This window comes from Bison bison, unplaced genomic scaffold (genome assembly GCF_000754665.1).
Source record: "Bison bison bison isolate TAMUID 2011002044 unplaced genomic scaffold, Bison_UMD1.0 scf7180017864296, whole genome shotgun sequence".
Taxonomy (NCBI): Eukaryota; Metazoa; Chordata; class Mammalia; order Artiodactyla; family Bovidae; genus Bison; species Bison bison.
Genome location: NW_011494868.1, coordinates 3,361,462 through 3,386,827, shown reverse-complemented (window position 1 = coordinate 3,386,827; position 25,366 = coordinate 3,361,462). Strand labels below are relative to the sequence as shown.

At 41.1% G+C, this 25,366-nt stretch overlaps 1 protein-coding gene across 1 annotated transcript in view; it reads right to left on the bottom strand.

Annotated features, from left to right (window-relative positions):
• Nucleotides 1–2,123: 2,123 nt before the first annotated feature.
• The window catches only part of SEL1L (sel-1 suppressor of lin-12-like (C. elegans)), a 64,951-nt gene continuing 41,708 nt past the window's right edge, over nucleotides 2,124–25,366 (bottom strand). The window contains exons 11-21 of the mRNA XM_010850876.1: nucleotides 25,136–25,192; nucleotides 22,783–22,851; nucleotides 21,051–21,128; nucleotides 19,623–19,685; nucleotides 18,235–18,322; nucleotides 17,773–17,921; nucleotides 16,771–16,936; nucleotides 14,862–14,936; nucleotides 13,748–13,920; nucleotides 9,563–9,691; nucleotides 2,124–6,421 (exon numbers count right to left, since the gene is read on the bottom strand). Coding sequence (XP_010849178.1) covers nucleotides 6,212–6,421; nucleotides 9,563–9,691; nucleotides 13,748–13,920; nucleotides 14,862–14,936; nucleotides 16,771–16,936; nucleotides 17,773–17,921; nucleotides 18,235–18,322; nucleotides 19,623–19,685; nucleotides 21,051–21,128; nucleotides 22,783–22,851; nucleotides 25,136–25,192 — 1,257 coding nt within the window. The 3' untranslated portion in view covers nucleotides 2,124–6,211. The remainder of the gene's footprint in view (nucleotides 6,422–9,562; nucleotides 9,692–13,747; nucleotides 13,921–14,861; nucleotides 14,937–16,770; nucleotides 16,937–17,772; nucleotides 17,922–18,234; nucleotides 18,323–19,622; nucleotides 19,686–21,050; nucleotides 21,129–22,782; nucleotides 22,852–25,135; nucleotides 25,193–25,366) is intronic.

The following is a 25,366-nucleotide window of genomic DNA, read 5'->3' as shown; positions in this document are numbered from 1 at the left end:
ACTTTTTTCCTTGCCCTTGAAATAACAGAGGCTGTTGTTCACAGCTCTGGTGTGGACAGTTCCATTTACAGCATTTGCTTCATCTGGAGTCAAATTAGGGACTGTAGGGAAAACAGTGTGCTCTTCTCACCTGTCCTGGCAGTAAATTTCCACACAGTGCTCACGATGCTACCAAAGAACACTGTCTAAATGGTATGCAAAAGAAATAACAAATGTGGAGGCTGAAAAACATTCAAGTAAATTCTGTACTAGTACCTAAGAGACAAGACCAACTGGATGGGCTCCCTTTACTACCTCCCCCTCCCTTGCACGATCAGCATTAGTTTTTATTTGTTTAAAAAAAAAATTTCATTTAGAACAACAAAAAATTCAACTAATCAAATTTTCTTAAGGGGGAGGAAAATATAGGCAAAGCATGGGTGAAGAATGGGGAAACCCAGATGCACAAGCTCTGAAACCAACAGCTGGGCTTTAACATCTTGAAATAAATCTGTTTCCGGCAACCGAGGTTTCTGTTGTTCCCATTTAAATCCTGAATCATGTAAAACTCGACGACCACTTTATTTTTCAAAGTCAGAATCCTTGTTTAGGATACTTAAATCTCTATCTGATACATGTAAGGCTTAGGAGAAATTCTTTTCAATCCTGAGAAGCTAAATAAGAGAGTTGTATTAGGTGGTAGAGAGAAGGCACAAGGAAACTGGATTTGAGCAAAACCTGAAAATATTTAGATGAATGTTCTTGGGTCAATTAACTGACCACATTCTCAACTTATATGAGAAAAAAAATCATGTGGGATTTTTAAAAGTTGGATTTAACACATAATTCAGCATTAGCACTAGGTCCTGTTTAGAAGAAATTAATCCAGATGGAAAACATTTGGCCACTAGGAAAACCAGAGTTTTGCTCAAAATGTAATCCTAACAGTAAATCAGAAGGTTGGCAGAATTTTCAGGATCCCATAAGGTTGTTCAGCGTGATGGCTTTCTCAACAGTGGTGGGAATGACACTGGAAGAAACAGACAAGACCCGTAACATAGAGGCACCTCTCCTTTTGAACTGGTAAACTCTAAAGCTCATTTTATTTTTCCCTTGACTCTTCAAGTGATTTGCAAAACATTTAAAAAGTGAAAAAATCCTTTTCCCCCCTATAGTTTCTACTACAGAAACTATTGGTAATTTCTTACGTGCATACATTCATGTATGCGTCATGACATAGGATAAGCAAATTTCAGGGTTAGTGTGGCCAATCAAAATTAGTGTTGTACAAGGAACAGGGAGAGGCTGTTTCTCTCCAGGCTGGATCCAGTGAAGCCCCAGGACTCGTTTTACTGACTTGTCAGAAAGGGGTGAACTGGCAACCAGGGATCACGCCCAGCGCCAGGCGGAATGGACACACTATGGACGTTTCAGCTGATGTGCAACTTCCTCACGACTCTGATTTCAGTCAAAGTTAGTCAAGGTCACCCTGGGTGGCTGACTGTCTTCCCAGAAGTAAAATCTGAGGTGCGACTTCTCACCTGCCACAATCTGCATCATCCAGACTTTTTAAAAGGATCTGCTGCTTCTAAGCTGAACAACTTCTTTTGAGTTGGCTTCGAGGACGTCAGGGCTGTGTCTGTAGCCCAGCTCTGACGTGCATCTCTGTACAGTGTTCACTCCTGATTCAATACTGTTTTCTCCTTTGTTTCCCCTTTACTGAGCTCTTACTCATGCTATGCACATTTCACTGTGCTGCATGGTATGCAGCTCTGTAAAAACCTTCTGGGAGAAAAGGCAACGCCTAAACACACTGTAGCTAAGTTTTAGTAAAATCAGGATTAAAGTGAATCACGCTTACTATCACAGGCCAACTCAGGTCCAAGATCTCAGGGATTTAAACATGGAAACGCTTCTTGGCAAGTGTATATTCTATGTACTCCGGAGGATAATACTCAACTTACAGAAATCTGAATTTCAATAGCTAAAAGTAAATTTAAGATGGATTCAAAGCGCCCCCAATGAATGTTTTTCCAGAAGCTTCTGAAAATCCAAAAGGTTCATTAAAAAATTGAATCATTCAGGTTTTTAAAAAAGCCTGTGTGGAGTGGTGCCTGGCCATGGTACATGATTAGCATACAGGATAACCAGAGGTGGAATCTTTATTTCACAAGTTTCAAGATACAGTACAAAACGAATCTGTACATCTCTCTATTAACAGGATTTGTTTACACAATTATATTACACTTCACCAGCCTTTATACTGAATTTAATTAAATACAAAATAAATTTACAAAAAGTCTACCATGGTGTTCTTTCCAATGTCAGTTTATGGTCTTTTAAAATGTCTCCTAAATATCAATAGTGGTTACACCTTGATCGTATCAAATGTTATGATTTTTTTTTAAATCAAAGAGAACAGTGTCATCTTATAATTCCAAACAGGAAAACTGGTGCTGTGAGATGACTCTACATATAACCAAGACATCCTTCTCGTGCACACACAGGCTTTTCACTTGTGCAAATCATTTTTACGTGGAATATTTTCAATCTTCTTGAAATACCAAGTGGAAGGAGAAATTTAGCTTCTTTTTACTACACATTTAAAAGTCAGGTAGTGCCTCAGACAGTACAGTATTCAGAAAGTTTGTATTTTCACTTATATCTGAGACCAATGACTGATGAAAAATACTTTCATGAAAATAGAAGTTCTTTTGCTTTATTTCTTGCACAGTGGTAGTCATAATATTGTATAACATATAATTAAATTCACTTTTAAAACAAACAGTAGCTGTTATTGGGGTAAATGTAGCCCATGCTGCTCTTCTTGGTAAGGGGGGTGTTTAACGGCTGAAAAACTTTTGTTTTGAAATGTGCATGTGAAATGTTAATCCAAACCTCTGAATAGGGTGTTTGCAGATGTAGCCAGACACTATAATACACATGCTACACACATGAAGACCTGTGGTCTTCATTTACAGGCTTGCATGCATACTTCCAAAACACTGGTTTGAAGAACATGAGGAGCAAAGAAAGGAGGTGAAAGAAAAAAAAAAGCTCATACAAAATTCTTGAGTTTCCTGGAGGCAACAGCAGCTCCTTAAATAAAGCAACAGATCATGGGCAGAAGTTTCTACAACTTCCCAGTGAGAGAGAGATACAATGGCTTAGCAGTAAAACTCACAAATTAACCGCATATGCAGAAGGGGAACACATCCTCAAGAGTATTAGGATTAATGATCCGCAAGTTAATCTCCTTTAAGTGCTAAATCATTTTGGAAGAAAAGAAACCTTCTGATTTTTCTGTGCCATTGAATAGAAACTAAAAACAAGGTAAGCCTTACCCAGAAAACAGAAACAAAAGCTCCAAGAACAAAAAGGAAAAAACAAAACAAAACAGAAAACCAATAGCAAACCCCAAACACCAGTGCCACCTTCTTAGCAGAAAATAAAAAGCTAAAGAGTCTCCAGACTCTGGGACGGTTGGATAAGCAACAGACCAAACGCACAAGAGAACGGAAGCTGAGCAAAGGCCCTACTGCCGCTGCCCCAGAGGCAGGAAGACAGCCTCTCACAGGGACGGGGAGCGGGGCTACCTCGGAGAGGTGAAGCCTGAGCAAAGGCCCTACTGCCGCTGCCCCGAAGGCAGGAAGACAGCCTCTCACAGGGACGGGGAGAGCTGGGCTACCGCAGAGAGGTGAAGCCACACTCTACCTGCTAACTCTAAATCCTAACATTAAAACTCCTGAATCCTGGAGTTGGTTTAATGTCACTGACATTAACTAGCTTGAGTTACTGTCATTGTATTCAAATGGATGCCATTTGATTAGGTTAAGTATTGAGCGTTATTTTAGGAGAAACCCCGTTCCTATTTGTTTAGGTATCAGGTCCCTTGTACAGGCCGAGGAAGGGAGCCAAGGATTTCGAGACAAGTCTTTGAATGAAGTCACAGGAACTAAACTATTTTAGGTTTACCATTCAAACTGCCAGTAGCAAATGAGCCTGCGCGAAACAGGAGGTGGGCAAAGGCCAGCAGAAAAAAGATCGATTTGGAAGATGAATAAAAAGGACATGGGCAAGAGGTACGCCAACAGGAAGTCTGTCATCACCTGGAGAGCAAGACCGGCCTTTCCCGTCTGCCTCGGGGTAGAGACCACTGTTGAAGAATTGTCTTTTTCCAAGTACTAAGAGGGAAGGAAAGATAAAGAGATAAGAATACTGCTAAAGGAGAAATTAGGTGGATGACAGAAAAACATAGAAGTTATTTGTTAAACGTTTAAATAAAATGAAACAGTTTCTTTGAAACGGAGAGTGGCTCTGACCGTGGATCATACTTATTTTGACGGGTGGGGAGAAGAGGCAGGGGTGAAGACATGAACATCCTGTACCAAATGCAAGCGAATCTCTCACATAAGAGAGCGAACAGAAGTCTCAGTATTTACATGAGCTGCCCAAAGCGACATTACATTTCTGAGGGTAAAATGGCCTACCTTTCAGATGTGCATTTACACATGGTTCTCGCTGTGACCACCTCTTCAGGTTTAGAAGCAACTATCCAGGAGGAAAGTTTGCTCACCAGGTTTCTCATAATACTCTACACACACACACACACACACACACACAAAAGCACACAACTTCACATTTAGAGCCCTCAGCTTCCTTACGGACTGATTAGACCTAGTTCTAAATACAATCCCCACTTCAAAAACCAAAGTTTTACAAGTCTACAGGTAAGGAACTCTTCAAGTTTTCTGGCACATGAGGGGTTATGAAAAGAGTATAAAGATTAATAGAAACAGACGGAGGTCAGCAAGCGCAGAAAGCCTGCTCAGACGCTAAACGGGCCTCAGATTGGATACAGGCTGGCGAACGCTGCCATCCAACTGTAAAAAGGAGTATGAGTTTGGCTGACGTGTTTCATTTGTGTATGTGATGTTCTCAGTGGTCTTTGCTGGTGCCGTGGTGGCTTTTCTCCGTATCCTTAAGCAGACAGTTCTGAAGTGTAACAGCCTGCTTTTCCTCCTGTTAACAGTGGGATGGCGATGAAACATGGTAGCTACGCAGGTGGTTGATTTTCTCCCATTACATCAAGCTGCAGAAATAAAAATCTGTCTGAACAAGGAGACTTTAGTAGCTTTCTTCAACCACTGATTTTAATGCATCTCTGACTCGCTAGAGTTTTAGTATTGTAATGGTAGTTTCTGTCTGCCATAGCCTGGCAAGGATATTTCACATTTAAAGAATTCAGGAGGGTGGTCTGTTCTTTTGCAGTAAGAAATGCAAAGTATTAATAAAATGAATCCTGGGAACAGAAGCATTAACTTTTGGGAAAGTGTGTCTGTGATCCTGGTACCCCACCCAGAGTCCTTCAATATTGCTTTCTAATCCTCCCGTTCAGTCCAGCCTCTGGCTCCAGATAAAGGCTCTGCATACTTGTAACAAACAAGCAAATTACAGTGAGTAGGTGGGGCAAGTTCATGTGTTAGCTCAAGGGGTCAGTTCACAAAGTTTTCTATATACTCCACTCCAAGGAAATGAAGTTCACATAAAACTCTTTAACAAGGCCTTTCAGTCTTTGAAGGAGAGAAGTATGGTATAAAGGATGACAATCAATCACCAATAATAAGAAACCGCCCAACCTTCCCTTTTAAAGGAACAAATACGCTGCATATGTATACTTGCACATGGACTGATCAAAGGTCCTTGGTTATCACAGTTCTGGAACACTTTGAGGACTTTTTTTTTTTCTTAACTTAAAAGGCAAGTTCTATTTTCAGACTTTCAAACATGTTAAGGTTAAATTTGCAACTAACTGGGTTTTCCTTTTTTCATTGATCAGTTCTAGTGTCAATGCATAAGACCTTCAAGACGGCTGACAGAACTTATGCACACTGAAAGAGTGACTGAAGGGACCCAAGAAAGACAGCTGGACACAGCGGACATGACCACTGCGAGTGCCTTGCAAATGTTTCCGGGGTGAAAAAAGGGGGGCGGGGGAAGCCACTGAGAGCTGTTATTCCGTACGGCACTGAAACGGACATTCAACTTAGTTTAGGTAAGAGTTACTTATCCCTGAAAATAAAGGCATCAGATTCCAAGCAGCTTTAGGAATTCAACGCTTCCTTGTGCCTCTTCCAGGAGGTGGCGATCACTGATCCAAAGTCCTACACCGAATGCAAGCGTTCTCAGCAAACCCTTTCCTTGTCTGTCACCGTTGGGGGGACGCGGTGGGTTACTGCGGTGGCGGCTGCTCTGGGGGCCCCTCCTGCTGCGGTGGGGCCGGCCGTGGCCCCGGGGGCCTGGGGACAGGCATGTCCTGGTGCTGCCGCTGCCTGTAGGCGATCACTGTTCCCAACAGCAACGCGATGATGGTCATGAGGTAAAGGTCCCACTCGGGTCCCAAGAGCTGGTCCATATCAAGTTGAGTGAATATGTCTCGAATCTTAGTGAGAATAATATAAAAATCATTATGATCACTTAAACGTAAAGCTAGGAAAGTTACCTCACAAATTAGGAGATAAATACAGAATTTATTGAAACAATTGGTTTTAGTAATATTTTGCAATGTCTTTTTTAGAAAAAAGATTTTACTATAAAAACTACCACATGACCCAGCAGTTCCACTGTTGGCTATTTATCTGAAAAAAACAAAAACACTTAATTCTGAAAGATACATGCAGTCCGATGTTCACAGTAGCATAATTCATAATTGCCAAGATATGGAAGCAACCTAAGGGCCCATCAATTGGTGAATGAAGATGTGGTGCATATACACAATGGAATATTATTACTCAGCCATAAAAAGAATGGCATTTTTCCATCTGTAGCAACGTGGATGGACTTGGAGGGCATTATGCTAAGTGAAGTGAGTCCGACAGAGAGACAAATGCTGTATGATATCACTGATACGTGGTATCTGAAAAATTTACAAACTAGTGAATACAACAAAAAAGAAGCAGACTCAGATATAGAGAACAAAGTAGTGGTTACCAGCAGGGAGAAGGAGTGGGAGGGGCGATACAGAGGTCCGGGATGAAGAGACACAGACTGTTATGTACAACATAAGCTATGACACGGAGAACATAGCCACTAATGTCTAATAACCATACATGGAGTGCAATCTATAAAAATGATGAATCACTGTATTGTATATGTAACTCTAGAGTGCTGCACATCAACTGTACTTCAGTAAGAAATAAACTAAAAATTAAACCCCGCCAGACTTTAACACAGTAAACAATCTAATAAAATTAAGGACTAGACAAAACAATCAGTTCAACTGAAGAAATGAAAAGTACTTGGGTTTGATCTCTGGGGCAGAAAGACCCCCTGGAGAAAGGTACAGCAACCCACTCCAGTATTCCTGCCTGGAGAATTCCATGGACAGAGGAGCCTGGCGGCTACAGTCCATGGGGTCGCAAGGAGTCGGACAGGACCAAGTGACTAAACAACAACAAAGTATCTTACAGGACTCCTTCCGTTCAGTAACAATGCGCTAATTTCCAACCATTTTCACAGGAAATATCTGAAACAAACACTGGGGACAAGGACGGGGCTGGGGAAGCAGTGTATGGGCGCAACTATAACCTGTTTCCAGCGATGACTCACTCGCTACCAAAACGCTTTCTTCTAATGACGGCAGGGCTACTTTACTACGGTCGCCCGTTTATTGTAACTGAATGTTTCATATGAATCATAGTTAGATTCATGTTTAACAGCTGCACAAATAATGATTTTAGTTAGGATTTAACTGTAATTGACTGCTAAAACTGAACTTTAAAATTATGTTCTTTGTATATCATATTTTAATGTTGCTTAAGTTATTCCTGGTATTTTCTGACTGCTACTTACCCACCAAGAAGAAAGGAAATATGGGGCATAATCCTTTATGTTTAAATAAAACTACATTTAAAAGGTCCCCACAATATACATTTGTAGGTATAGAATCTAATTTTTTCTGGAAAAAAATTATAAGAAACTAATAGTTTCCTGGGGTAGGACCTACAATAGGAGACTGTTTTTCTGTACTGTTTGACTTTCTTACCATCAGTACTTCTTACTCCTTTCACAGGGAAGGTGGGAGAATATCCAAGTGGTAAGATTATGGGGCATCTGATTGTTTTCCTATACCTTATTCCTTATTTAGGAGTAAGTTCCTAAAACACAACTTATTATGGAGTATTACACAACCAAATCCTAGACTGTGCTCAATACTGATAATTAGGTAAACATGGATAATAATGTAATACACATTTAATCAATAGTTTAGTTGAAATAGTCCTGAGAGAGTAAGAGCTGGTGGCCACACTGTTAGCTTTTCAGTGAAAGGAACAAAGGTCCTTTGAGTTACTGATAGCAGAGCGCACAGTGTACCCTGGATCCTGCTACCAAACAATCCTACGTTGTTTACAAGTGTATAAGCAGAGGACAGGACAGACGCCAGCACCTTCAGCCCTCAGGAGCCCAATAGGTGGAGAACCTTGGTGCATCGCTAGGATTGCAAAACGAATTTCGTCTTCTGGATGCTGAAGCCTAAGGCCTCAATCTACACATGCTAACACTGAGTGAAGCCCCTTCTGGAATCTAACGGTGAAAGGGTGCATCAACTCGTCCTGAAAGATGCCAACAAAAGGTTGACATCATCCCTTTCTGGCCTGGAGTGAATTAAAGTTAAACAGCCCTTCTTTCTGCATACCTTTTAGGACTTTCAGAGTTAAATGCTGCACCAGTGAATCTGTTATGAGGAATGACAGGTACTGTAAGCAAAACAGACACCTGGAGAGCCCTAGAGCCCTGTGTTGGAAACTAAGCTGGTAGTTGTGAAGAGAATGGGTAACCCACCCACCTCCTAGCACGGATCTACCGTTGAGCACATTTAAATAATTCTAGGTATTTTTAGAAAACACTTCCGGTGCTGTTTTTAACATGTTTCACTAGCAGAAGAATCTGAAGTACAATAGCCTGGGCAGGCTCTCAGGTTCCACTTCTTTCCATGTTTTAAATTCTCTTTTTAAGTGCTTGGTCTGAGTCACTGCTAGGCAGTCACCTGAGTAAATGCTTTTGAACTTAGTTAACTACTATTTCAAGTTGTCATGGGTTAGTCTCAGATTCCCCTAACCAGAAAACATCTGCACCAATGAAACGCACTAGCAATGGGCATACATGCGTGCACGGTCACTCAGTCGTGTCTGACTCTGCGACCCCATGGACTGGAGCCCGCCAGGCTCCTCTGTCCATGGATGTCCCAGGCAAGAATTCTGGTGTGGGCTGCCACTTCCTATTCCAAGGGATCTTCCCGACCCAAGGTTTGAACCCGCGTCTCTGGCGTCTCCTGCATCGGCAGGCGGGCTCTTCACTGGTGTACCGCCTGGGATGCCCTTTAGCACCGGGGACCCGTCAGGCGCCCCTGGCACCTGTAAATGCTCTGCGGCACCCTCGTCCCTCACCCGACGAGGTCCCTCTACCCAGGAAGAAGGGCAAAGACCAGTCACTTACTCTCCTCTCCCCCAACTGAGCAAAACCAAACCTGTGGGTTGAGGTTATAGCATGTGTATTTTCATTAGGAGAGTCGTGGACCACTTACATTTGTTTCCCGTATGTACTGCAAGAAATAGACAACGCCCAACTTGCAGAGTGCCAGGAAGACTGGTACTTGAGCATCTGGGCTGGCTTCGGCTGCCATGTCATAAAAACGCTTTGCAAGGTGAATATCCTATAACAGAGGTAATAAGCCAAGATTCATTTCTTGTTAAAGTAAAAATAATTACTATTTACATGTTCGGAAAGTTTATTTTACCTTTCAAGTTTCATTTTAAAATTTCCCTTATTCAAAGAAAGAACTCAAGCTTTAATTAGGGATAATTTCTTTTAATTATCTAACTGCTTGCTTTTGAAGAATCTAATGGAAACAATTTGAAAGGTCACCTGTGTGTCCCTGACCTGACACCCCCTTGCTGGACACAGTTATATGTGAGGTCTCTGCAGAACACTGTTAACCCGGAGACTTCCGGGGTGACCTGTAGGTCTCAAGTAATTTTCTCCTACTTATAAACCAGTCAGCGTAAGGAATTTCTGGTTTCTGTCTGGAGTAGAGATCTTTATACTGGGGTGGACATACTCAAAAAAGTTTTCTAAGGGGTGGTAGGGGTTTCTCAATCCTCTTTTTCCCTGTCTTAGATGTATTTCTGTAAAGGGAGAAACAAATTATTACTAACTGTGGCCCAGATGAGGGCGCTCTGCCTTCAGATAAATGGTAGAATGGGATGGTGTGAGTTGCAAAAATCTCATTTAACAACCTCACTTCTCTCATGCCCTGAGTATTGTCAAAGAATACTAAATTCGTAGGTAAGAATTCCATGACACGGCAAAGAAAGGCTAAACACTAAGACTGACTTTTTCTGCACAGTTAAATAGAAGCAGTTACTTCCGGCTCTTCTCTGTACTTGTCCCCAGGCAAGTCATTAGTTAAAAAGAAGAGAGCATCAAACAAAAGTGACAGGATGGTGAGTGTCTTTGATTTTTTTAAAAAAGTAACACATTTTACTTGCACTGTCATATTTTTCAAGATCACACATCAAACTTTATGTGATCCATGGCCTGTGTGTGGATGATTCGATAGAGAAATTAAATCTTATCAATCAAATCCTGAATTATTTATTCCAATTATCACCAATCCTCATCTTAATTTAATACTTAAATTTTTCTATCTATATTGGATGCTGGATTGGTTAGTTTTTAGAGTATGAATATGTCATTTATTTAAAAAACAGAAAACAAATAAGAAAAGGTGATCATAACGCCTTATTAAAACTAACGGAACTCCTTAAAAAATTAGGAATAAAACCACCACATGACCCAGCAATCCCACTCTTATACATATACCCTGAGGAAACCAAAATTGAAAAAGACACACGTACTCCAATGTTCACTGCAGCACTGTTTACAATAGCTAGAACATGGAAGCAACCTAGACGCCCATAGACAGATAAATGGATAAAGAAGTTGTGGTACATATACACAATGGAACATTACTCAGCCATAAAAAGGAACACATGTGAGTCAGTTCTAATGGGGTGGATGAGCCTAGAGCCTATTATACAGAGTGAAGCAAGTCAGAAAGAGAAAGATAAATACTGTATATACTAATGCATAGATATGGGATCTAGAAAGATGGTACTGAAGAATTTATTTGCAGGGCAGCAATGGAGAAACAGACATAGAGAATAGACTTATAGGCAAGAGGAGAGGGGAGGAGAGGGTGAGATGTATGAAGAGAGTAACATGGAAAGTTACATTACTATATATAAGATAGATAGCCAATGGGAATTTGTTTTATGTCTCAGGGAACTCAAACAGGGCTCTGTACCAACCTATGGGGTGGGATGGGAAGGGGGATGGGAGGGAGGTTCAGGAGGGAGGGGGCGTATGTGTACCTATGGCTGATTCATGTTGAGGTTTAACTGAAAACAACAAAATTCTTGTAAAGCAATTATCCTTCAATTAAAAATAAATAAATTAAAAAAAATTATGGATACCAGCAGTCTCTCCCCTAACTCTAATCAAAGGAATACTATGCATTTCATTAGTCTTTATTCGTAAGAATTTGCATAAGCTTTGTATAACATTACAAATTAAATTTGTATAACATTACAAATTATGACACGAAAAGCACTGATTTTCTTGTTGTACAGCTTATTATACAGATTTTTTTTAAAAATTAAGAGTTTCATCACTTTAATTCTGATTGTCTTTGCAAATTATTACTAAATGTGTAAAAACCACAACTTACGTGTGATCTTTTTAGGCATCAAGCCCATTAATTTTATTTGAATTAACAAAGTCAGGCCTTCTGATAGAAACCGAGTCGGATTTGGCCGACTGGTTTGACAGGGCAAGGAGGCTTCAGCAGCTGTGCTATTCAGCAGACTGTCCACGAACTGAACGCACAGCCTGCAGCTCCGGATTCTTGATAAAACTATATTCAACATCTAATGTTCATATAAATGTATCAAAACTTACACACTGGAAATAAAATACTCAAATTCAATAAAATAAGCACTTTGACAAAAAAGCAGTGCATTAACAAAGTGAAATGAACCACCTTCTTTTAAGCACAAAAGGTCTCTAGGAGACTGAATGAGTAAGGAGTATCATTAGCTCCTTATCAGCCCTGGGAAAGCCTTTCAGATGTGACTCCCAGAAACTGAGAAAGCGTGAGTCCAGTGGCCAGGGAACACCTCTTTTTGCAAGTCTCTAGTTTCTAATTTGTTGTTTTCAACAGAACTGAAGGGGGGACCTATCCAAGTTATCCAGTGATGGATCATTAGAAATAACTTCGATGACAGATTAATCTGATTTTTGGCATATGTTACAGACTAAGTGTTTGCATTATCCCAATATTTATATGTGAAACTCTATGCCCTAAGGTATGAAGAAGTGAGGGCTTTGAGAGGTTATCGGGTTTGGGTGAGGTCCTAAGAGGACAGCACTCATGACCGGAATTAACGTCCTCATCAGAATCCTCAAGGAGCTTGCTGCTTCTTTCTCCCTCTTTCCTCATGAGAGGCCACAGAGAGGAGAGGGCCTTCACCAGACACCAAACCTGCAGGCACCCTGGCCTTCAACTTCACAGCCTCCAGAAATGGGAGGATAAACGCCTGCTGCTTAAGCCACTGCTCTGTGGCACTGTTTCAGAGCCCACACTGACCCAGACAGCACAGCACTCTAAAGCCATTTAAAGAGCCAATAACCTTGCTACGGAATTCTTCCCATTCCCATGTACTTACTTATGTGAACGAGGTTCCACTCATATATTTATAAAACAGAAAATAGAATGCTAAATCTATTCTACAATACTTACAATAATTTTTTAAAATGCTCTATTCATCTCAAAGATGCATTAGAGAAAGTAAAATTTTATAAAATCATGAATTTGATGAGATCAACAGTATATTCATAATTGACTATAATAATATACCCATAATATTTCTTAAAACAGCCTATAATCACAGGAAATAAAATTCAAATTCGAATTTACACACTTTTTGTTTCAGATAAGCATGACAGAGTGATCAGTATATTACACTGGTATATAACTTTTAGGAATAATGGACTAAAATATAAATTCAGGGAGAAAAGTAAAGGATACAATTTTTATTAACAAATTTGCCATGCTTTTTTAAAAAAGTTAATAATGAGGGTATCAAATTATTTTGGGATTTAAAGTAATTTAGTCATTCCATTTATAAAAATTTTAGTGTTTAAAATAGCTAGAACTTAGACTCTTTGAAACTTAAGAGAAATTTTAAATGTCAAATTAAAAATGTGTAAGAGGATACGTTTCTCAAAGTTATTTTAACACAGGTAGAAACTTGCATGACCACGGGTCTAAAGGATGACTTCAGTAGGAAGGTGTAGGAGTGAGAATAAGTTCAGCAGTAGCAAACACTTTAATTCATTTCAAAGTAATTTAGAAATGACAGAATTTGGCTGTTGATGGACAGTTTCTCAAACAGGAGTTAACAGCAGAGGCAGCGATGGTTTTCCACTTTTATGGATCTGTCTTTGGCCTAATACCCTAAATAGTGTACACACGTATGCTTGAGGGTGAGAGAGGTGGAGGGTACTCTTTCGAAATACTACAAGACTGGCTTCTAACTTAGCACCTAAAACGTGAGCACACTCCAAAGGAAGCCTATTTCCTATAAAAACGAAGATGCTTTCCCCCAAATCAAAATGGCAGCACGCATACATCTGAAGTCACGCCCACCTGTTTAATGCCCAGTCCTTTCTCATGCATGTAGCCCAGGTTAAACATGGCCTGTGCGCTGTGCTGCTGCTCAGACGCGAGACGATAGTGGATAAACGCAGTCTCGTAATCCACATCCGTGCCGAAGCCATAGAAGTGGTAGTCTCCAAGCTTGATTCTAGCCACAGTATAGCCTGAAATAGCGGTTAAATGTAAAACTGCCAATCAGAAACTGTGTTTAAAGCAGATGAAACTCTTATTTCTCCTCCTGCTAACACGCTTCCATAAAACAGAATGTTCATTTGTAACACAGCGTGCACGTGCGCACTCAGTCATGCCCAGCTCTTTGCGACCCCAAGGACTGTAAACTGCCAGCCTCCTCGGTCCATGGGATTTTCCAGGCAAGAATACTGGAGTGGGTTGCCAGTTCCTGCTCTAGGGGATCTTCCCAACCCAAGGACAGAACGCGAGTCTCCTGAATTGGCAGGTGGGTTCTTTCTCACTAGCGCCACCTGGGAAGTCCGTCTTCTAACACACAAACTTTATAGCAATTTCTTCAGCCAAGCTACAAATTCAGTAAAAAATTAATATCAGAAGAGTTGCCCTTCTGAAGAAGGCTTTTTAATAGTCAGGGAGAGGCAAAACAAAGTGGGTGTAATCTCTATTTCACTAACAATACTCTTCAAATGATCACTGTATTCTATTGTGTCATCTAACATTTTATATAGTTCAACTGGAGCAAAGATGGGCAGATAACGTTGGGAGTAGTATGCATGAGAAAGAAATAGTCAAACAAAAAAGAGTGGGGAAAGGCTGAAATCTTACGTTTTACACCTATATTCTATTACACATTTTATTCAATTGTCATTTTACACAACACACTAGACTCAAACTAAAAATCAGAGTAAAGCATAGAATGATATAAATGTCCAGTACAAAGATCCTGCATTTCAATTTAAAAACCCTGGGATTAGAACTCATTCTAAGAATGAATACCAATCAGGAAAACAAGTTAAGCAACAGTATCTCTGTTTAAAGTCACGAATGAATCCTTTTTATGGAAGATAAAAACAAAGATACAATAAAGAAAGGCCCCCAGGTTAAACTCTTATTCTAGAACTAACCAACCACTCACCTTGTGAGGCGGCCCGGTTCCAGTGAAGCAAAGCTCTGGGATAAGTTTCATTCTCACCTACAATGGTCGCTTCTCCTGCAAGGAAAATGAAACACAAACCAGGCGTTTAAGCAAAGGCACTAGAGTTTTAGGCTTCATCTGCAAACCAGGGTGGATACATGCAGCATAATTTAAATAAGAAATGGGATACAAAATATTAAATGAAAAAATTATTGACATTAAACGAGTATGGGAATAAAATACTGAGTTCAAAGGAACCATTGCATTCAGGACAATACTACTTCCCGAGGCATGTTCTGACCACGGAATTAATAATGAGACTAATTACTGAACCACTCAGTTCAGTCGCTTAGTCGTGTGTGACTCTTTGCGACCCCATGGACTGCAACACGCCAGGCTTCCCTATCTATCACCAGCTCCTGGAGTTTAATCAAACTCATGTCCATCAAGTCAGTGATGCTATCCAACCATCTCATCCTCTGTCGTCCCCTTCTCCTCCTGCCTTCAACCTTTCCCAGCATCAGGGTCTTTTCAAATGAGTCAGTTCTTAGCATCAGGTAGCCAAAGTATTGGAGTTTCAGCTTCAACATCAGTCATTCCAATGAACATTCAGGACTGAATTCCTTTAGGATTGACTGGTTGGATCTCCTTGCAGTCCAAGGGACTCTCAAGAGTCTTCTCTAACACCACAGTTCAAAAGCATCAATTCTTCGGTGCCCAGCTTTTTTTATAGTCCAACTCTCACATCCATGTGTGACTATTGGAAAAACCATAGCTTTGACTAGATGGACCTTTGTCAGCAAAGTAATGTCTCTGCTTTTTAATATGCTGTCTAGGGCTGCCATCTATGGGGTCGCACAGAGTCGGACATGACTGAAGCGACTTAGCAGTAGCAGTAGCAGCTAGGTTGGTCATAGCTTTTCTTTCAAAGAGCAAGCCTCTTTTAATTTCATGGCTGCAATCACCATCTGCAGTGATTTCAGAGTCCAAAAAAATAAAGTCTGTCATGGTTTCCATTGTTTCCCCATCTATTTGCCATGAAGTGATGGGACCAGATGCCATGATCTTAGTTTTCTGAATGTTGAGCCAGTTTTTTCACTTTCATCAAGAGGCTCTTTAGTACTTCGCTTTCTGCCATAAGGGTGGTGTCTTCTGCATATCTGAGGTTACTGATATTTCTCCCTGCAATCTTGATTCCAGCTTGTGCTTCATTCAGTCTGACATTTCATACTGAACCACTAGGAATCTATATGCCACTGGAAAAACAATATTTTTATATTTGCTGTAGTTTGAAAAATGTATTTAACTGAAAGCAGTTAATTTTATGATCAATGTTGGATCTATTTCTAGTGTCAACTCCATAAAACTCACTTTGATGGCTTAGAGATCTGAGGTAAAATAACTTGAGCATGTGGGCTGTTCAGTTCAATAAAGAAATATCTTTGTGGCTTTTCTGTTTAAACAAGTTAACTTGATGTCTTAAATTGATGCTTGTGAACTGTGGTGTTGGAGAAGACTCTTGAGTGTCCCTTGGACAGCAAGGAGATCCAACTAGTCCATCCTAAAGGAGATCAGTCCTGGGTGTTCATTGGAAGGACTGATGTTGAAGCTGAAACTCCAATACTTTGGCCACCTCATGCAGAGAACTGATTCACTGGAAAAGACCCTGACGCTGGGAAAGATTAAGGCGGGAGGAGAAGGGGATGACACAGAGGATGAGATGGTTGGATGGCATCACCGACTCAATGGGCATGAGTCTGAGTGAACTCCGGGAGTTGGTGATGGACAGGGAGGCCTGGCGTGCTGCGATTCATGGGGTCGCAGAGAGTCGGACACGACTGAGCGACTGAACTGAACCTGACGTGCACCCTGTGTTCCAACACCCAGGCAGGACGGGAGTGGGCCTTACTCTGGTCGAGGATGAAGGCTGCGTTGCTCTGTGCCACCTCGTAGCCCTGCTCGGCCAGCAGGAGGTACTGGATCACGGCGGCGTTGTAGTCCCCGTCCTTGTAGCTGTTGTAAGCAGTCATGAGCCGCTCAGACCACCGGCCCCGTTCACATACATTCTTAAACAACTGTGAGAACAGGAAAAAAGAGAGGTGTGTCAGAAATCATTTTTTGCACGTTGGCTACAAGCAATTGTTAAGCTTGCTGTCTGAATCTCTGGCAGTTTTATTAAAAAAAAAAAATATATATATATATAAATCTGGGATACTAATTTGAACAGTAACTCACTCACTCCTCCTGTGAGGGGCCACCCTCTTATGCGGTAAGTTCCAGTAACAGCTCCACTTTACGAGGAAGGAAACTGAGGCATAGAGAGGTTTAGAAACTTTGTGTGTGCATGCTCAGTCCTGTCCACCTCTTTGCAACCCTGGGGACAGTAGCCCGCCAGGCTCCTCTGTCCATGGGATTCTCCAGGCAAGAATGCTGGAGTGGGTTGCCATCACCTTCTCCAGGGGACCTTCCCAACCCAGGGACTGGACTCACGTCTTGCATTGGCAGGTGGATTCTTTACCACTGTGTCACCTGGGAAGCCCTGAGAAACTGTGCTAAGCGTTGAACAATGTTCCTCTGACGTGCCAATCATGAGAAAGCTAAAGAGGAAAGGCTCCAGCTGGGAGATATCAGCATTCCCCCTGCAACATTCATTTAACATATACTTTTTGATGCTATGTCTCAGATACTGTCTGAGGTGCCAGAGAGACCGCAGACAATAATATCCGCTCTTATGAAGGCTAATTCCAGGGGCACAGACAAACTGAATCAGTAAGTGCGACAGTCAGAGCCTTCCCTCATTGTCTCAGTGCCAGTTGACCGAGTCTGTCTCTACTCTAGAAGAAACCATACGAAGAGAACCAGAATCAGAACCGCAGACTCTCCTCCCGGGCGAGCGCAGAAGAGCCCTCACCTCCACCGCAGTGTGACACGATCGCATGACTCCAGTGCCGCTGGCATGCATCTGAGCCAGGTTGTAGAAAGCCAAGATATGGCCTCCCTGCGAAGCTAGGTTAAAATACTTCAAGGCTTGTTTGTAATCCCTCTTGACTCCAATGCCGTCTGTAAGGAAAATCACATGAGAGGTCAGGAACAGTGTTAAGTGAGGTTTAGCTAAAGCATCAGAGAAGCCCTACCTAGGAATAAAACTAAATGAAACTCAGAATTCTTACTCCAGAATGATATGAATCTTATTAACATAGATTTGCACATTAATACAGATTAATACATTCTACAGGGCAATACAAGATGTACACAAATTATTGACTTGGAAGGACATTCATCAGATAGAAACTCAATAGCTCTCACTTCCACATCACAGTGACATCTAGAGGAAAACAGGGAATTTAGATGTGGAGTATCCATCATTACTTACTATAGTACATGGAGCCAAGCTGCAGCTGCCCGTCCACCCACCCTTGTTCAGCAGCTTTCTGGAAATACTTCAGTGCCAAATCATAATTCTGGAGAAAAAGAGGTCACATGATCACACGATGAGAAGGCTCGAAAGGCTGACATATTCTGAAGTCAGGAGATTCATTCATAAAAAGAATTCACAAAGCACACAATATTCCTGAAGTCATTAAAAGACCTTCTTTTTAATAATACACAGATGGTAATATTTTTTCAGTCATGGTGGATTAACATTTAAGACCATGCAGAAAAACAAATACATTATTTTGTGAAACAACTTGTATGTCTGCTCTCAGAAAACATAAAACAACACTACTAAAACAGCAGACCAAAAATTAAGAAACAGTCACAGCTTTTCTATTAATCAACAAACCCTTTTAAACCTCAATTTTTAAACATTAAATAAGAAAAATTATTCTGTCCTTATTAGTTCCTTCCCTGAACAGCTTATCAAACATTATTATCATATTTCAAATATACATATCCTCAGAGAAAAATGAAACAAATGACACTCCTGGATTCTACTACCCTAAAATGACTAGAAGGAAATCAGAATGAGACCACATCCCTGTCTTTAATGCTAGGGAATATCTACGGACTAGAATACTCTACCGAGCTCTTAGTCTGGGCCCAAATTAAAAGAATACATGGCTTGGGAGATTGGACAGAGGTGGGGACGGTGATGAGGATCCAGGGCCTCCAGTGTGAGTAAGAAGCGCAGAGGAGTGAGGCGCAGTGGCCCCGGAAAACCCAGATGGCCCGAGGAGGAGAGAGTCCAGGGAGGCAGAACCAGCGCCGTGTGGGCCGACACGGAGGTCACTGCTGAGCCGGGCAGCGCAGTGACAGGAGGTAGAAGCCTGACTGCTGAGAGCTGAGGAGTGAACGGCAGCAGCTCACGGAGCTCCTTCTCTGGAGGAACCTGGACTGAAGGAAAGGGCTGGAAAGGAGAGAGGTGGCAGCTAGAAGGGCAAGGGGTAGCACAGAGAGCTTTCCTCACTCTACACGACAGGACTTTAGAATTTTCTTAGGCCTGAGTGAAGATGCGGCCCGGAGATACTGAAGCCTGAGAGAGATGGGAGAGTAAGTGAGGCGAAGAGCAGAGATGGAAACATGAGAAAGTTTCACGCCCTGAGAAGGCACCAGAGACACAGCCATGCCAAGAGGCAGCTGCTACGGTGGGACGGGGTGAGCGGTGGCAGGGAACCAAACCTAAGAGAGAATGGCCCAGGTTGAGCTCTGGTTACAAATGGAATGGCCTCACCTGGGCTGACTGGGAGCTAGTTAAGGAACACTTCCTACGTCACCAGCTGACTGCTTGTTGAAGTCAGAACATTAGGACTGAAAACTTACAACTTGAACTCCTCTCCCGTAGAGGTAAGCCATTCCAAGCCCACTCTGTCCAACTGGGTTGCCCTGCCAACCAGACCAAAATGAAAGGATTCATTAAAAAAAATAGGCAAGAAAAAGTGACTGCAAGAGAAATAATTTATAAGCATATTCAGAACATGTCTTAGTAAGTTTTTCAATTCAAAACAGAATTTCCTCCTTCCCATCAGACTACACAGGTTACTGAGTTTTGGAGACCTAACATTCAATATTTGCTGAAAAACAGTAACGAGTAAATTCACTTAGAATTAAATTTTGGTGACTTACCTTATGAATATCTGGCTCACAAATCTGTGATATGAAACATGACTGATATGTTTAATCTTTTCAAAATTAAAAGTAGGTCACTTTTTTTTTGGGGGGGGGTTGGTTTTCCACTGGTAGCCTCCCACCCCAACAAAGAAGATGCTGCCACAGGGCAGAATCAACACATTGAGATCAGTGGCAAGGGTATGCTTAAGGTTGTTGGACTGTGTGGAACAAAGACAATCACTGCTTTGAAACCTTAAAGAGAAAAATCTAGTATCCACCTAAAACTCAGGAGAGAAGCATCTTTAAAAAAAGTGTCACCATGCCCCTTCAGGAAAAACTTAACTGTCGTTGTCGTTTGGGACAACAAGTACTAGTCGTACTAATCCACTTAGTAGTAGTACTACCAGCTAGTAACGTGTACTAGTTGACAGAGAGGTAAGCGCACACACTGGCGTCAGAGGGTCTTAAATACTCAAGAGGCAGCTTTCTCGGGGCCAAAGAAAGTCTAACTTGTGTGTTATAATGATCAAAACTAGTCAGTGAAGCTTTAAACCTCAAGTTGCAATACAAACAGGGTAAATTATATAACTCCCATTCTATTACTAATTATATAAATTATATATTATATATATATTTTTAATATACATTAAATTATATATAAATTTATTGTATATATAATACATATATTTTATATATACTATATATATTAAATATGTATTTATAATATACATTATATATAATATAATATATATAATATATATTCAATATATATATATTATATATATTGAATATATATAAAATATTATATATATGTATAATTATATAAAAATATATATATTAAAAATTATATAATTCCCATTCTATTCCTGGCCAGGAACTTCTCAGTACAACTGAAACAGACTTAATATTCAATGATCTGGTCCCTAATATACACATACATGCACGCACGCACACACACACATATATGTATATAGCTTTTTATTGAGAAGGTTTCTTCCTAATCCATTCATCCAAATGAATCAAAAGCACTTCCAATAATTTATAGAATAAGTTGATTATGATTAATTCCTTTAAAAACTTATCTCTTAAAGTAACAGGAATATGGCACACGTTTCAATACACTGAGTCAAGAAGGCTTACCATGTCAGCAGCCTTTTTAAAGTAGTGAAGAGCCGTCTCGTTACTCTGAGGTACAATATCACTTCCTTCTGAGTACATCTGGAAAACAGACAGACCCCAATTTCAGTATGAGCTGTAATCATCTCAGCAATTACATTTTCCCTAAGTCATCTCATGGTTTCATGAAATCTTTCAACAAAGGGTCATAGTTTCCCACAGGATATTTTAGAATTAAAAGCAAAATCTTAACAGTAGATATTTTTAATATATTCTTGGTCATGCCAAATTTACGACTTATCTATAAACATGACTACATAAAATCAGTTCACTAATCAATCTCAGGAGAAGTAATCTTAAACCCCAAGATAAATCTTTCTTCTCACGCTGACCGAGGGCAGTCAAATGGTCAATCAGTTGTTAGGAATAAGTGATTACATGAGAAAAAGGAGAGCTGAGAGCAATGTTGTCCACTGCTTTCCCCATAATAAGATGCAAGGACAGTCTTAAACTCAGGAAAAAAGGTAACTCAAAAAGTTATTTTAAAAGGTTCCAAGCACTGAATGATTACAGAGTACCAGGTATGGGACCTGATAAAAGGGCCAAGAGAAAGGAAGATTGAATGACCAGTAGTACTGTTTTTATCCATGTGTATATTGGGGAAATAAGGAAAGGAAATATTTTTTTGAGATAGGGGAAATCAGAAATTCAGAGCAAGAATCGAGAGGGCTGAAAAGAAAAGTTCTTAAACGCTAACAAAAATAGACGGGTGATACAAATTTCTACACTGCAATAGTTAGAATGTCTAAATGTAAAGTTCTCAGGCCCCAAATGACCGGTTGTGATCATGTGGCAAATACTGATGAGATCCTTCTCTTTGTAAAGGCTTCTGAGACATATTCTAGCTGAGCCTCCTAACCCTAGGACTTGGCCAAAGATGAAAATACCCATTGGTTTACACTGTGTTAGTGTTCAAAATAATGAAAAAGGAAGTGGTGAGAATATGCCGTGACATATAGAATCTGTTCATTAATCTCTAGACTTAAATGCTTCCTTGGCTGAAAAAAGAATAGCACTGAGAAGTGGGTGATGGCTATCATACTTAAGACATTAAATAAGGTCTGCAGATAAATTTCAACACACTCTGATCATCTCGATTCAACATGGAAGTAAACAGGCAATTATGACAGACTTAGCAAAACAGCACAACGTAAAGAGTAAATCCCTTATTACTGCATATCATACACCAAAAGCAGGGCCACAGACAGTGACAGTTAGCGTCAGTGGAGAATTAACATACTGATAAACAAATGCTACGTTCCCTCTAAGTTACCTAAGAAAATGTCTCAGGGTAGCACTTTAAAGGAGAAGGCAATGGCACCCCACTCCAGTACTCTTGCCTGGAAAATCCCATGGGCGGAGGAGCCTGGTAGGCTGCAGTCCACGGGGTCGCTAAGAGTCGGACACGACTGAGTGACTTCACTTTCACGCATTGGAGAAGAAAATGACAACCCACTCCAGTGTTCTTGCCTGGAGAATCCCATGGACGGAGAAGCCTGGTGGGCTGCAGTCCATGGGGTTGCACAGAGTCCGACACAACTGAAGTGACTTGGCAGCACTTTAAAATATAATATGCTTGTATTGGAAATTTTATTTCCAGCTTACTTTTGTTAAATTGTAGATGATGAACACCATATGTGCTTACTAGGTGAGCACCTCCTGCTATCAAAGAAAACGCTCACAGAACGTACAGTACCTTTCCCAAGAAGGCCATGGCGTGGGAATTGCCAGCATTCGCTGCTAAGTTGAAGTAGTCAAATGCTCTCTGCGAGAAGGAATTTATGAAAAGAATCAGTTATTAACAGAATCTGCCCTTGGCTTTTAACCAGAATAGTTACTTCAGAAACATTAAAAAAAAAAAAAAATCTTGTTACACTGAAGCATACAAGTTGAAATAAATGGCAAGGCAACATTTGCTGGTTGCCATAGGTGCCCCCCAGTCCCTCTGGCAGCCAATCCAGCCCCTAGTCCTGTTTCCTTCACCGCCGAGCACGCCTGGAGCGCATCTACGACCCTCCCTCCCCATGGCTCCAGTCGAAGCGGCGTTCTTTCCTGGCAAAACTTCTGCAAAGCACCCATCCCTGATCTTTCTGCTTTCATTGTTGGGGTCACCCAAAGCGACTGCTCTTAAGTCTCAACAGGCTGGACCTTGCGGCTCCTTGAAGTGCTGTAAGGAATAGATCAGACCCTTTATCTCAGCACTGTCGCACCTTTTGCTCACTGCTCTCCAGGTACACCAACGCCCTGTTCCTTCCTGCCTGACGACCTAGACACATCTGTTCTTTTTGGCCTGGGATGACCTTACCGCCAAGGTTCAACTTAAATGTCAACCACATTTCTTCAGAGGCAAGTGTTACTTTCCAGTCAGGAACCTACCACCGGACACTTTAAGTCTCCTTTGTAACAATAATCACAATTTACTACACATTTGTTGGTGTGATTGTTTAAAAAAATAACTAATGCTTCTGTTAAACGTGAAGCTCTGCCAAGGTAAGAACCAAAGGTAAGGTCCAGCGTTGAATCCTGAATGCCTCGGGGGGAATGGGACACGTGGTACTACTCAGTGCTGGCTGAGTTCATGCGATTACATATTGGGGATGCCTTCTCTTCCGTGAAAATCTATCCCTGTGTAACTGCTTCCCAGGCAGGTAGCATACAGCACCAAGAATATCCAAAAACTTGCTGTATAAAGGAAAGCAGAAAATTCTTAACCAGATTTCTGTTGTCTCACCTGACATTTTTACTCATCAGTTCATTTGGTGTGTTCACTGGCCTAACATGAAATTTTAATGACCGAGAGACACTGAAAGTAGTTAAAATGCTGGCTGAATAGTAATTTTTAAAAAGCATCAATATTTGGTATAGTTTCAGTGATAAGTGCATTTTGTTATGCTCTAATTCTTAAAGCTGATGCATTATGGTGTATAAAATAACCTTAATTGGAACATATAACTGGCATGGCAGAAAAACAGGGTTTCTTTAGTAAGCATCGCCAGCTGCAGGCAATGAGGTGGCAAACAAGGCAGACACAGCCCGTGCTGTTTCGAACCTCATATTCCCGCAGGAGAAACAACTATACTACATCCCTGACTAATTTACAGTGACAAAGGCCGTAGGGAACACAGACTTGCAGAACTCCTAACCGTGGTACACGACCTGTTCCTGCAGTGCGGTAGGGGTCAGGGGAGATGTGTTAGGGGAAGAGACACTGGACCTGACTTCCAGAGGATGAGTACGAACTGTCAGGCGAAGAAAGGAGGTGGGATAATAATATTCACTCTAGACAGAGGGACTGGCCTTCCAGAAGTCCCCAGACAGGGAGCTTCTTAGTATTTTCAAAGACCCGAGTAAAGGTCTCTGTGCCTGTGACTCAGAAAGCAAGGGGCTGGCGAGGGAAACAGCCATATCCAAGGCCTTGGAGTTCAAGCTGAGGGTTTTGGCTTTCGAACTATCGGAAATCACAGACCACTCGGAAGAAATTAGAGCAAGGGAACTGCACCATCAGATGCCGTTTATATCTGCAGGAACCTGTACAAGTTACTGCTTAGGAAATGCAGGCAGGAAATTATTCATGTAAGTGACAGGTGTATGCGGGCAGAAGGGAAGAGATGAGCGATACACAGGACAAAAAGCTGATAAAAAACAGATTAAAAACTGGGGACTGGAAATGGATGTGGCTGCTACAGCTGCACACGCCTAATTTATAAAAAAACTCAACACTGCGGTCTCCTCGGTTCTAGGAAATACTTTCCAGTAGGAGTTTTCAGACATATGTCTATCACATTCCTATAGAAAACCAAGACGTTGTTCTATGCATTTTTGGCAGCACCGACCACTAGTTTTGGAATTAATAAAACCTTTTGCATCACCGCAAAGTATGACCACGTTTTTGTTCTTCAGGTTCCTCAGGGGTTAGATCTTGAAAGCTCATTTGTGATGGTGACTCAATTTCAAAGCTTGATATTGTAACTGACTTTGCAAGAAATACATCTGGAGCGTCACAGCTTGCCATGGCATGAAAAGCTAAGCCCAAAGATCAGCAAGGGTACCTGATGGTTTTGTTCCACTCCACGGCCGCCGTGCAGGTGCAGCTGTCCCAGACCAACCTGAAAATGAACAAAAAGGAGGCAAGGTTTGTAAATCACAGCACCTGCATCTGGCCTGTAATTAAATTAGCTCAACAAGAAACATTTGGTCACAAAAAGGGTTCTGTCCATAACACTGAATATTAAACACTTTTCTTAATTCTTTAAGATGCTACTCTACTTTAACTATATTTT